This window comes from Oryzias melastigma, linkage group LG8, assembly GCF_002922805.2.
Source record: "Oryzias melastigma strain HK-1 linkage group LG8, ASM292280v2, whole genome shotgun sequence".
NCBI classification, from domain to species: Eukaryota; Metazoa; Chordata; class Actinopteri; order Beloniformes; family Adrianichthyidae; genus Oryzias; species Oryzias melastigma.
This window is the reverse complement of record NC_050519.1, coordinates 17,983,627-17,994,828: the sequence shown is the minus strand read 5'-3', so window position 1 is coordinate 17,994,828 and position 11,202 is coordinate 17,983,627. Positions and strand designations below refer to the sequence as shown.

The 11,202-nt window shown below is 36.8% G+C and overlaps 2 protein-coding genes across 3 annotated transcripts; both read right to left on the bottom strand.

The window, feature by feature from the left end:
- Positions 1 to 3,679: 3,679 nt before the first annotated feature.
- LOC112146732 (SUMO-conjugating enzyme UBC9) lies at positions 3,680 to 6,715 on the bottom strand. Of its 2 annotated transcripts, none has more exons than XM_024272706.1 (7): positions 6,592 to 6,715; positions 5,986 to 6,071; positions 5,795 to 5,878; positions 5,368 to 5,440; positions 4,933 to 5,042; positions 4,379 to 4,458; positions 3,680 to 4,307 (listed from the first exon to the last, which is right to left on the bottom strand). In XM_024272706.1, exons 2-7 carry the CDS (start codon positions 6,049 to 6,051, stop codon positions 4,244 to 4,246), a joined length of 477 nt encoding a protein of 158 aa, XP_024128474.1. In that variant the 5' UTR covers positions 6,052 to 6,071; positions 6,592 to 6,715; the 3' UTR covers positions 3,680 to 4,243. The 2 variants fall into 2 exon arrangements, with proteins under 2 accessions (XP_024128474.1, XP_024128473.1); XM_024272705.1 differs by having other exon boundaries at positions 6,354 to 6,691.
- A 1,430-nt stretch (positions 6,716 to 8,145) lies between these two features.
- On the bottom strand, positions 8,146 to 10,845 carry LOC112146661 (3-mercaptopyruvate sulfurtransferase; the record flags this gene model as incomplete). The annotated part of the gene is given in 2 exon segments (XM_024272578.2): positions 8,146 to 9,226; positions 10,263 to 10,845. Coding segments are annotated over 2 exon segments (882 nt in total), but the record flags the coding sequence as incomplete, so codon positions are not given.
- Between the last annotated feature and the right edge of the window lie 357 nt (positions 10,846 to 11,202).

Sequence of the window (11,202 nt, the reverse complement as noted above, 5' to 3'; positions counted from 1 at the left end):
ATCCAAAACACACCAAACAGGATAGACATTTGAAACTAACATTTTAAAACTTAACTTTTTAATATAAATATGAACAAAAACAGGAAGGAATATTATTCCAGAATAAATCAACTTAAATAACGTTCTATATTTTACTCTCCATAATTTTTTTTTTTTTTTTCCAAATTGTGCAAGTTAGAAATAAAGTAAAGAAAAAGCACTTTTACTTTTACATTTTGTTTATATGAATAAGTCCTTATATAAATATCCCAAAAGATTTTGGTGTCCATAAAAAAGAGCCGGATACAATTACCCGGCGGGCCGGTCCCGGTACCCGGGCCTACACATATTGTGTCTTAATAGTCCAACTCATAAGAGAAAATAAACGCATATATTTTAAAACCGAACACTTTGGAGCTTCTATTTCAGAAGTGTGTCTTTAGTTCTCATTTTAGTGCCAATTGCAACAATGGGTTGATATCAGGGAAAAACACAAATTATAGAAATGCTGCATTATTTATAATTTATTGGTTTATTTCTCAGAGACAGTGCACATTAAAAGCATGACTGGAATGTGGCAGAATTTTTCTATTTTTCATCTGTAGTTGGGACATAAGTTTAAAAGGTCAACCTAAAACATTAAATCAGCAATAAAAAAGCACCATAAAAATACAATAAGATAAACAATCAATTAGAGTACATACAAACATTAATAAAATGCATTATGAGTCAATAAAATTGATGCAAAAATGTGGTCAAATGTAAGGTTGAAATAAAACCATTAATGTTCATATTGGTGTCGGAATAATAATAAAAAAAAAAGACCATCGGACTCAGAAGATACACACCAATGTTAAAGAATACAAATCTTACAACACTTCCTGAATGCAGAATAATTTTCTGCATCAAAAGAAAAGTTAATTTATTTATAGTGCACCATCTATGGGGAGACACGAAAAAATAATAATAATAATAAGGGTTAACATCATAATGTATTCTACTTTGGAGGCCCAGATCAGAGTCTTTTATGCATCTTTTGGCATCCTTTGGCTTTCAATGCAAAAAATATATATATATATATTGAGCTTGTAGTTGTGTTTTAGTTCATTTGCCTTTTATGTTTATATTTTAATATGATAAAACGGATCAAAATGGCGGTTAAAGGTTTTATCTTCTGACTGAGCGGTCCATTATTAGAAGACGCTTAAAGCGCAAAGTTTATCATTGCATCTATGCTTGTAATATGTTTATTATTTTCATATTTGATAGTAGAAGAAGAGAAATTATGAAAGTGCAACAAAGTCACAATGATAGAAAGAAAAAAATAAATTATGCATTTTTTTGTTTTTTATCTGGAGGAGGATCTTCTTAGCACAAGTTTATTTTATTTTGAAAGGAATATGATGAGCAAAAGTTGCTTTTCTGGATTTAGAAAAACATTATTTTAATTTAAAATGTATTTAAGTTAAATATTGTAAATGTTTAGAAGCTTGATTAGAAGCATTTTATAAATGAAAAGATTTAACCCTTTACTACTTGAGCTCACGCCGCTTTCCTCCTTCAGAATCTACTGGAATCAATTGATCATATTAACAGTTGAAAAATGACATCATGTTAAAGATTTTGTGTTTAAGCGTCAAATGTTAAGGTTTGCGGTTCTAAGAAACTGGACCTTTTAGTGCCAACGTTTGCAGACTCCTGGTTTTGTTGTGTTTGTGCAAGAACAAGTTTAAAAATCCAAAAAATATCAGATGAGTTATGTTGTTTTACTCCATAAATATAAGATTCAAGCAGCCCTACTTTGGGACGAGACTCCAGCACTGACTGACCTTTGTATTTCTGCTTATTTTTAACTTTTCACAACTATTTTTTTTTTTATTTTTTTTTTTTTGTGGAGAATTCTCAAGATCAGAATGTGCAGAGGAGAAATAGCAGCACGCTGCCCTAAGCGGCGTTTGCACCTCTCTGGTCATGTGAAGTCGGACACGGCGCACCGCTGCAGAGGTGAAAGTGGAGAAGAATGGGTGAGAAATTTCTTCAGAATGTTACCAAGATGAATAACCACAACATCATGTGTTACTTTGACAAGTAGCCTGACTTTGAACCAACAAATGAAAAACAACAGTTTCGTAACAAAACTCCCCACACCCTTTTTTTGTTGTTGTTGTTTTTAAGTTTCCTCAATTATAAAGAAACTTTCTATTAAAAGGATTTTATTAAACCAATTTACTTTTAATGTAAACTGCACAAGGGTTGAAATGACCTCGTTCAAAGTGCCACGTTGAAAGTTCAAACACAATAAAAAAACAGCTGAAATGTTAAAACAATTAAAATAAAGAATAAAAATATATAGACTCTAATTTACACTCAAGAATTTTAAAACCTCAATATAAAAATCAGTGCTTCAAGCTTAAAATCTTCTTGTAAATTTCATTTTTATGCAGAAGAATAACAAAACGTACAATAATTTCTTCATCATATATTAACCCTTGTGCCATCTTAGACATGTTTACATTAATAGTGAACTTTTTTTTTTAATCTTCACTGGTGTCCATAGCAGACTTAAAATCTCGTACTCATTTGTCATGAGAGGAATCACACGTCAATATAAGGGTGGGGTCATAACAGAGCACTGGGGTCATAACAGAGCACAAAGGCGAAGCTCTTTCACATCTTGTTTTCTGGTGTTTTCTATTGTAAAGTTGCTTCGCTCGTTCATCTTCAGAGTCCGCTGAACCCCCTTCAGGATCACGGGGTTGCTGGAGCCTATCCCAACTGTTGTTGAGTGAAGGTGGGGTACACCCCTGTCTGTTGCAGGGCCACAAGATCACAAAATCCCATTCACGCTTTGGGAAGATGTTGATTCTGGATGAGGAAGATGGAATCCTGAATAAATCCACTCATGCGCGAGGAGAACATGGAACCTGCACACAGGAAGGACTCTGCTGGGGTCTGAACCACTGTGAAACCAGTCCTGTGCAAGCTGTCTTTTTATTTGAAGTTACTTTTGGGTGAAAGTTTGTGATCCAGGTTGATGTTTTTGCACAACACTGCTGAATATTTACACATGTTGCTTCATTTGACTTCAGTGTTGCAAAAAACAGAAAACCCTGTCAAAGATGCAGCTTTGCAGAAATGTGGTTTGGATCCAGCAGTGATACTGATATTTAAAAAAACAAAACAACAGACAAAAACAAGTTTTTTTTTCCAGCTTTTATTCAATTTTATTTCACAATATTAGACCATTTATTGTCTTTTATCATAATGCCACAAATAATGTCAACTGGCTAATACAATATAAAACAACTTCCACAGTTTTCCAATATTTATATTATGTACATGCACTCGTGTTTGGAGGCATCGAGGTCAGGCCTTTGCTCGCTCGAGTGTTCTTTCTTCCGTCCCATTTGGTTGTTTAGAGGCCGTCGCAGTGAGGTTCCGTCATCTCCACGGAGCTTTTTAGTTTTCTTCTTTTTGGATTTATACACGTCTGTGTTTGTTGTGGAAGCATTGTGGGATCAAATGAATGACAGGGGGCAAAACGAAGCGGCGGGCGCCACCACGGCGTCTCTGGAAGCACACACGGACGATGAATGTGTGTGGAGGTCATCACGGTCACTGACACACGGCGTCACTTTCAGCTGGATTCACACAAAGACTCGTCACAATATTCAAGGATGTAATGAGGGTTTTTTAAGCATTAATTTTTCTCATTTTTATTGGCAAACACCCACAGAAACTTCCCTTCCTTCCAACTTCAGTCGCCTAATTTGATGAAGCGCCAAGATTGTCTTTTTTGATGTAAATAATTCTGTTTATCTCAAACTTTAGCTGATGATGAAAACATGTTTGTCTGGTTTGCTTCACTTCACACATAAAAAAGTGAAAGACGTTTGAGGCTTTTAGAAAAAAAACATAATAAAGATGATGGCGCAGCAGATAAAATCTGCTACAAACAAACTTCCTGGATGGCAAACCGCAGTTTTTTTGTCTTAATGAAAGCAGGGCCGAGCTCAGCGCTCTGATATACGGATGATACATGTTACAAATGTCATTTTTGACAGCAGTTCTCAGCTCGATCAGCTGCTGGAAACGGCTCTTTTTTATTTTACAGAGAAGAAGAATTGTTTAAAAGTTGAGAAGGAAAAAAAAGGCTTGCTGGTCAGCAAAATACTACTGAAAAGTGGGTTCTCATTGGAGTGGTCCTTCGTCCTGCGCCGCGTCAGGCTGCTCGGGCAGCTCGGAGGGAAATCTGCCCTCCCCTCTATGTGGGGGCGAACTTCTTGGCCTGCGCCCTTACCCTCTTCTCATAGTCCATCCTGTTCTGACTGGAGCAAAAAGACAGTGAAAACATTACAGGGATGCTTAGATATTAAATAAAACTATTTCATCGACATACCAGTAGATTGTGTAGGCTTCAGCTTGTGCGGGGTCCTGAATGTTCGGCTCATTCAGCAGCTCTTGAATCCCCAAGAGGATCTTAGGAAAAACAAAAAACACTTTGATAATGTATGACTAAAACGCTGGTGGAGAGCAGTTAAGCTTCAATCTAACCACTAATTAGTCAGAACAGTCACATTAGTGGCAGTGTGGTCCAGAAACCGCTGGCTGCTTCGAGACTGGTGGCTATCACAACATCTCAAAAAAAGGTCAAGCAGAGCAGACGGAGAGATTTCTCAATCTGCACTGCAGTGCTTCTGTGGCTGAAAGACCCACTCTGCTGAAATGGTGTTTTGAACATGTTTTGGTGGTATTTTTCTGATGATTTAGGATATTTAGAAAGACAATTAAGCTTAAATTGCATTTCTGAGTATTGATGTTATTTATTTTTTAATTTGTCTAAAAACAGCACAATAGACCAGAAGCAGCAGTAGGTTTTGCATCACCCCTTTAAGCTTCTACACAAATGAAAACGCACTTGTCCCAGCATGAATGTGTGGAGTCAGTCTGCACCTGTTTGATAGTGATGGCAGGTCTCCAGTCTTTGTCCTCCTCCAGGATCGACAGACACACCGTCCCCGAGGGATACACATTCGGGTGGAAGATGGGCGGCTCAAACTTGCCTGAGTAAAAATATTGGAAAACAATGTGTAAAAGCTTGAAACAAACCAAAGTCTATGAAGTCTGAAGAAATATATAAAGTTTTACTTATAATAATATGCTTTTCTCTGCTTCAAAATGAGCTGGAATTGATTACATAAACAGTTGAAGTAGTTGACAGAATGTCAACACTAGAGCTAAAGCTCTGGAGTTAAAAGATTGAAAAAGAAAATTCTTCACAAATCTGTCCATTTTCTTGTTATTCACTCACATATCAGCTTTAGGAATGTTTGTCTGCTTGATTTCAAACATTTAGGTATAAACTATGCAGAAGTGAACAGTACTCACATTTGGGTGGGGAGGACGGGTAATCGTCTTTAAACAGCATCCTCAGTTTGTACAGTCCTCCCTCCCATAAGGTCTAGAGAACAAAAGGGAAAACAGCAACGTTCATAAACTGCATGATAGAAATGTGCACATTTACAATTCAAAAAATTGAAAAAAGAAAAAAAAAAAGAGCGATAACAAAACCTGTATTTATACATTTAAAACCTTGCATTCACTGCCCCCTCCACGTGGAACAGAAGGACTGGAAACGTACAGAACTCCTTACATGATTTTAAGCCAAACTTGAGAGCACAAGAGGACTTTTTGTTTCACTAAATCTGATATAAATAAAAATGCATGCATAAAGTAGCACGGTAAATTTCATCTAGGATTTTTTTTGACTGCTACATTTTCTTTAAGCTGTAATTCTGGGTGTTTCTCTACTTACTCCTTTCTTTCCAGGGATGGCACATTCCCAGTTCATCAGATTCATGGTACCATCTGGATTCTTAGTAGGCACAGCAACAAATCCCTGAAATACCAACAAATAGACCATTTTGTATCAAAAACTTCACCTATAATCGGATGTTTATAAATATATATATGAAATTGTAGCTTCAAATTCGACATGCTGCTTACAAAGGGGTGATCTTTCCTCCAGGCTTTGCGCTCCTGAGACAGTCTGCTAAGAGCAATGCCCGACATTGTTGCTCATTAACGCCCCCCTGTGGAAAAACAACTTCAAACTAATCAATTCTGATCAAAACATACGAAATAAACACACTTCCAATGTTGTTTTCGCAGAACTGGCGTCGAAACGTAGCTGGACTTTTAATTAGTCCCATGTTTTTAATGTGAAAGAAGAGGTAATGTGAAAGTTAACTGACTTTAGCATCAGCAGTGCTCAACCAGCTCCGGCAACGATACGCCCAAAAATAACATTTAACGGCCTTTTTATACAACAATACTCGCTATTATTGTTTTTAAACCACTTTACATTCACATACCTTGTATTATGTTTGGCCAAAGTATATTTAATTGTTGGCTTCGGCTTGTTTGCTTCGCTAATGCTAATGCTAGGTTTGCTATGACGGCGACTGAAAAAAAACGGGGGAAAAACCCTTTTGGCGTTGGAAAACAAAGCGATTGGTTCCCCTCTGGCATTAATTAAAACGGTTTATTTTTCAACGATAGGACCCAACCCCACTTATAAAAATAATATAACAAAATTTTGTTCAAATTCACCTGAGTTATGTAAACAATGTGACTCTAAAATTCGTTTCGACGTTAGCGCACAGCAAGAAAGGACCCCAATTTGTTTATTTCGTAAGGACCTTCAGGCAGTATACTGGACAACTGTGGGAGTGACGTCACGGCAGATTCAGTAGTGACATGCGCAATGAGGATATTTGTTAAAGCGACGAATATGAATAAAAATAAAATAGATTGTATGTACATTTTATTAAAAAAAAAACATAGTTTAAGTTGTCGAATAAAAATTAATAGTGCGTCACAAATTAAAGAGAAGTTGCTCATTCTTTTTATGCAATATTTCCTAAATTTTAAAGTGAATACTTTTAAACTTCTTGTCAGAGATGTGGACTCAAACTTGAATAACATTTAAATGTCTCATGCGGAACTTTTCATCTTGACCTCAGACTCAAGTACTTGACAAGTGAGACACCAAAAACACAATTTCCATTAAATGTGACTGTAAAAATAACAATTTTAACTGTTTCATAACTTGAAACACTTGAAACTTGATTTAATCTGAGAAATTGACAGCTTCTTCTCTTGGGTTTGAGCTGGACTTCAGACATGCATGGGTACTCAAATTTACACTCCTCACATCCTCAATTTCTTTCATTTTCTGTTCATAGGGTCCCTTTACTTAGTTCTGCGTGGCAAGATTCCAGATCTCCCAGGATAGATGCTTGTTGGTGTTTTGGGGGCCTTGGAGATCTGGCTGTTGCAGGTCTACTCTGAGCATCTTCTCTGTACACCGGTTTATATTTTAGAAACACACTCTGACCACACAAACCAAATTTTTATGACTTTATGCACGCATAAAAAAATCAAATGTGTTTTGTTGGATATAGGGGCTGTGTGGGGCTGTGTTGATACAAGTGTTTGTTTGGAAGCATGAATGGCTAAATGTGTGTGTGGGCATCCACAAAAAGACATGATTTCTATAATATTTAAAATGTTAAACCTCATGCTTTTTTATTTTAGAGAGACCCTTTTTTGTGCTATGCCTCTCCAACTTCACCTTTTTACCTATGTCAATACACCAGTTTTTAGTGTATAATAGAGTTTTACTTCAAAAACAAAATAAATAAAAAATAAATAAATTTAAATATATATGCTTCATGCATGTGTCCAAGAAAAAGACTGTATAGCTACAACTGTAAAGTGTGTGATAACTGTTTTTAACAGAAAAAGTAGAGGACAATTACCCTGAGGAACTCCGCCAGCTTTTGTAATTTACCAACTTTTATTTTAGCACACCAAATAAATTACACAGCTTCAGTTTGCTCAAAGATAACTACGAAATGACGAGAGAATTTAATATCTAATCGAATCTTTTCACACAATTTTAAAATCTTTAAGTATATATGAAACTATCATATTATGTTAAAATTAAACATATACGTTCTACTTTAAGCAGATTGTGCTACAGATATTTTGAAGTACAATATATTTATATCCAACAACCCTTTAAGAAATCCTGAAAGTTCAATCACAGCAGGCACGACTGATCCGTCTGTGTCGTACTCATAATAAAAACAATGGGCAATAGCTGAGAATGAAGGCTTTTATTTTTTAAACACAAACATATAATTTCTGCTTAGATAATATGCTGACTGCTTGATTTTCTCTTTTTAATCAGAAAATAAAACCCACAAATATAAAGAGCTAAAATGTATATTTTCCTTATATTAATTTCATACATGACAAATAGGAGTGTTTATGTTGACTAATACATTTCAGTGTAGTACATAAAGAAGTCTAGTAAACCATCTGTACTGTCGAGCATTGGATGGTTCGACATCTTGTAAACCATACAAACTGCTTTTTTAATGCATTTTTGTTGTTCAGTAGAGTGCAAACAAAATCCAAACATGTCTAATGCCACACAGATAAAATATATCAACTTTGCCAATAAATGACAATTATGGAGCAAAACTGCAGCAAAAGGAGTTTAGAGTTATTTGGAGTTGTGTGGTCTAAAGTAAAGAAGCTTCTTTAAGGATAATTTGGACAAAGAAAAGCAAAAAAACAGGTTCATTTTTGCATCTATGCTTAAAATGATTTACTGATTATTGTCTGATGGTTTGAAAGATCATTGAAGGACATTTTGAAACTGTAATTAACACTTGTTTTTACATACATGAATGCAGGAATAACTGATTCTTTTTTGAAGTTGCAAACTCATCCTGATGTGTCGTTTTGGGAAATAACCAATCATTACTTTATGATTTTATGGGCCTACAATCACAAAAGGCAAAAGTAGGTTTTAAAACCCTCTGAATGACAGACCCATCAGGCTTATCACTTCCTTCTGTCTTATCTTGTTGAACTTATTGCTTCTTTCCTTTCCCCTCGGAGATGATGTGTTCTGGCGACGCCCTCTGAAACCACTCCACCCAGGAGCCGTCGTACAGACAAGCCCCTGGATGCCCGAGCTGGTGAGCTGCCAGGGCGATGTGGCACGCAGTGACGCCAGATCCACAGGTGACCCAGAGCGGGCGCTGCAGGTCCACCCCGGCGTCTTTGAAGATCTTGGTCAGGACTTCAGGTCCAAAAAGCTTTCCAGAACTGTCACGCAGAGACGTGAAGGGAATGTTGATCGCTCCAGGGAAATGACCGGGAAGAATGTCTGCAGGAGAAAAAAAGATGATGATGAGGATGAAGTTAACAGGTTAAACCTCAAAGTTCCAACGACAATAGGAGAACGAGGATTGAGGATATTAGAATATCCATCCTTTTGTGTCCCAGAAGCAGAGAGGACGTCACAGTCATTATTAAATTTAAAAAAATCTTCACATAATTTAAGCAGAAGATTTCCAAAACTTTAATATATTTTATGTGTTTTTATTACAGCCCCACTATGAACATTAACAAGATTAATATTTTTCTTTTGCTTTTGTTTCCTAAAAAAAGTTAAACATTGTATGATATCTTATGTTATCTGGGTCATTTATGATGTCAGAATAAAACATATTTTAGGCAAAGAAAAAAAAGAGCTAAAAGTGAAAATAAAAACACATTCAAAGACTGCTTGGAAAGGAAAAAAATATATATAAAGTTTATTCAATACAATAAATAAATATTTGTCAAGAAAATTGCCAATGCTTGAAAGGAAGTGGGAAGAAATGAACATGATGATTTCCATGGCTGTTATAACATGACACCCAATCTATGCAGAAGTCTATATAATTAATCAGTCTGCATGCAGGATTTAGATAAGTGTAGTAATCAACAGTAATCATGTCACATAAACATACTGATTATTGTTTCACAATTAAACTCTTCGCCTAAAGCCACATGTGACTCTTTTATCTCTCCATTGAGGCTCCTCGGCCAAACATAAAATAAGTCAGACTGTTGACCCAGACATGTCCAGCAGCATCTGAGACAGCAGCTCCCTGATAAGGGCTGCCTAACCTAAACTATAAAGAAAACAAATAATCAAAGCCTGCAAACTAAGACTATCAAGGTCCAACCCCAAACTAAAATAACAAAACCCAGCAGTAAGGAAATAAATAGGTTTGTGGTATGTAAAAAGGTGTTTGTCTCCATATAAAGGTTTTCTTCCACTGTGGTTCAAATATGAAAGAGAAAAAAAAGTTTCTAACTGATACAATAGCAATAATAATAACAATAAATCCTATACACTTTGTGGTTCTTCTCACCCTCTCTGGGTTCTGGTTCGGTACCCTTGAACCTGCCAGGTGACCTGGCATCCACGACCTGAACCTCCTTGGTTCTGATGTTCTCCATCACGTCTTCAAAACTCTTCACCCATGAGGCGTTCAGGGTCGCTCGGAATTCCTGGCGCTCCGGTTTGCTGTACTCAGATGTTACCGGGTGTCCTTCAGCCACCCAGTTCTTCATACCTCCGTCCAGCACCGACACCAACCCGTGTCCGAACGCCCGGAACATCCACCACACCCGCGGAGCGCTGAACGCCCCAAAGTCGCTGGTGTCGTAAACCACGACGTGCGTGTCGTTCCCGATGCCCAAATCTCCGACATACTGGGAGAAGTTGCTGGGAGTTGGCAGCATGTGATCGTACGGAGAAGTGGAGTCGCTGCACTCGTCAATGTCGAGGAAAGAGGCTCCCGGGATGTGTTTCTGAGCGAACTCATCCCGCGTGTCACGCTTCGCTTTCGGCAAATACCAAGAAGTGTCAAGAATGCGAAGTTTTGGACCGACGAGTTTGTTTCTGACGGCGTCTGCCAGCCACTGAACCGACACCAGAGCCCGAGTTTGGACCGCCATCGTTAGAGAGTATGAAGTTTTGTAAAGACCTTTATTGACAGTTGGCTTCATATACAATGAACATCTCCTTACTTCCGGTAAAAACAACGGTACCTTCAAAGTAAAACGGAAGTACGGGCAGAGTGGAGGAAATAATATTAATAATAATAATAATTATTATTATTATTATTATTATTATTACTATATTATAATTATATATTATAGCGGCAGCAAAAAAAGTTAGTTAATAAGATAGGTAAACAACTAAATAAGTGTTTCAGCTTTCTTGTTTATATGTGTTTTGGGGAATAACATTTGAGAAGTTATTTTAGGTAAACCAATTAAGACTAGTTGGGACTTCATTTTATATAT

What these genes read in the sequence shown, in the direction of transcription:
- LOC112146732 (XM_024272706.1), bottom strand. Translation starts at nt 6,051, where the DNA reads ATGTCGGGCATTGCTCTTAGCAGACTGTCTCAGGAGCGCAAAGCCTGG. An exon ending in GGAGGAAAGATCACCCCTTT is followed by an intron (nt 5,879 to 5,985) that starts GTAAGCAGCATG and finishes TTGGTATTTCAG; the next exon opens with GGATTTGTTGCTGTGCCTAC. An exon ending in CTGCCATCACTATCAAACAG is followed by an intron (nt 4,459 to 4,932) that starts GTGCAGACTGAC and finishes GTTTTTCCTAAG; the next exon opens with ATCCTCTTGGGGATTCAAGA.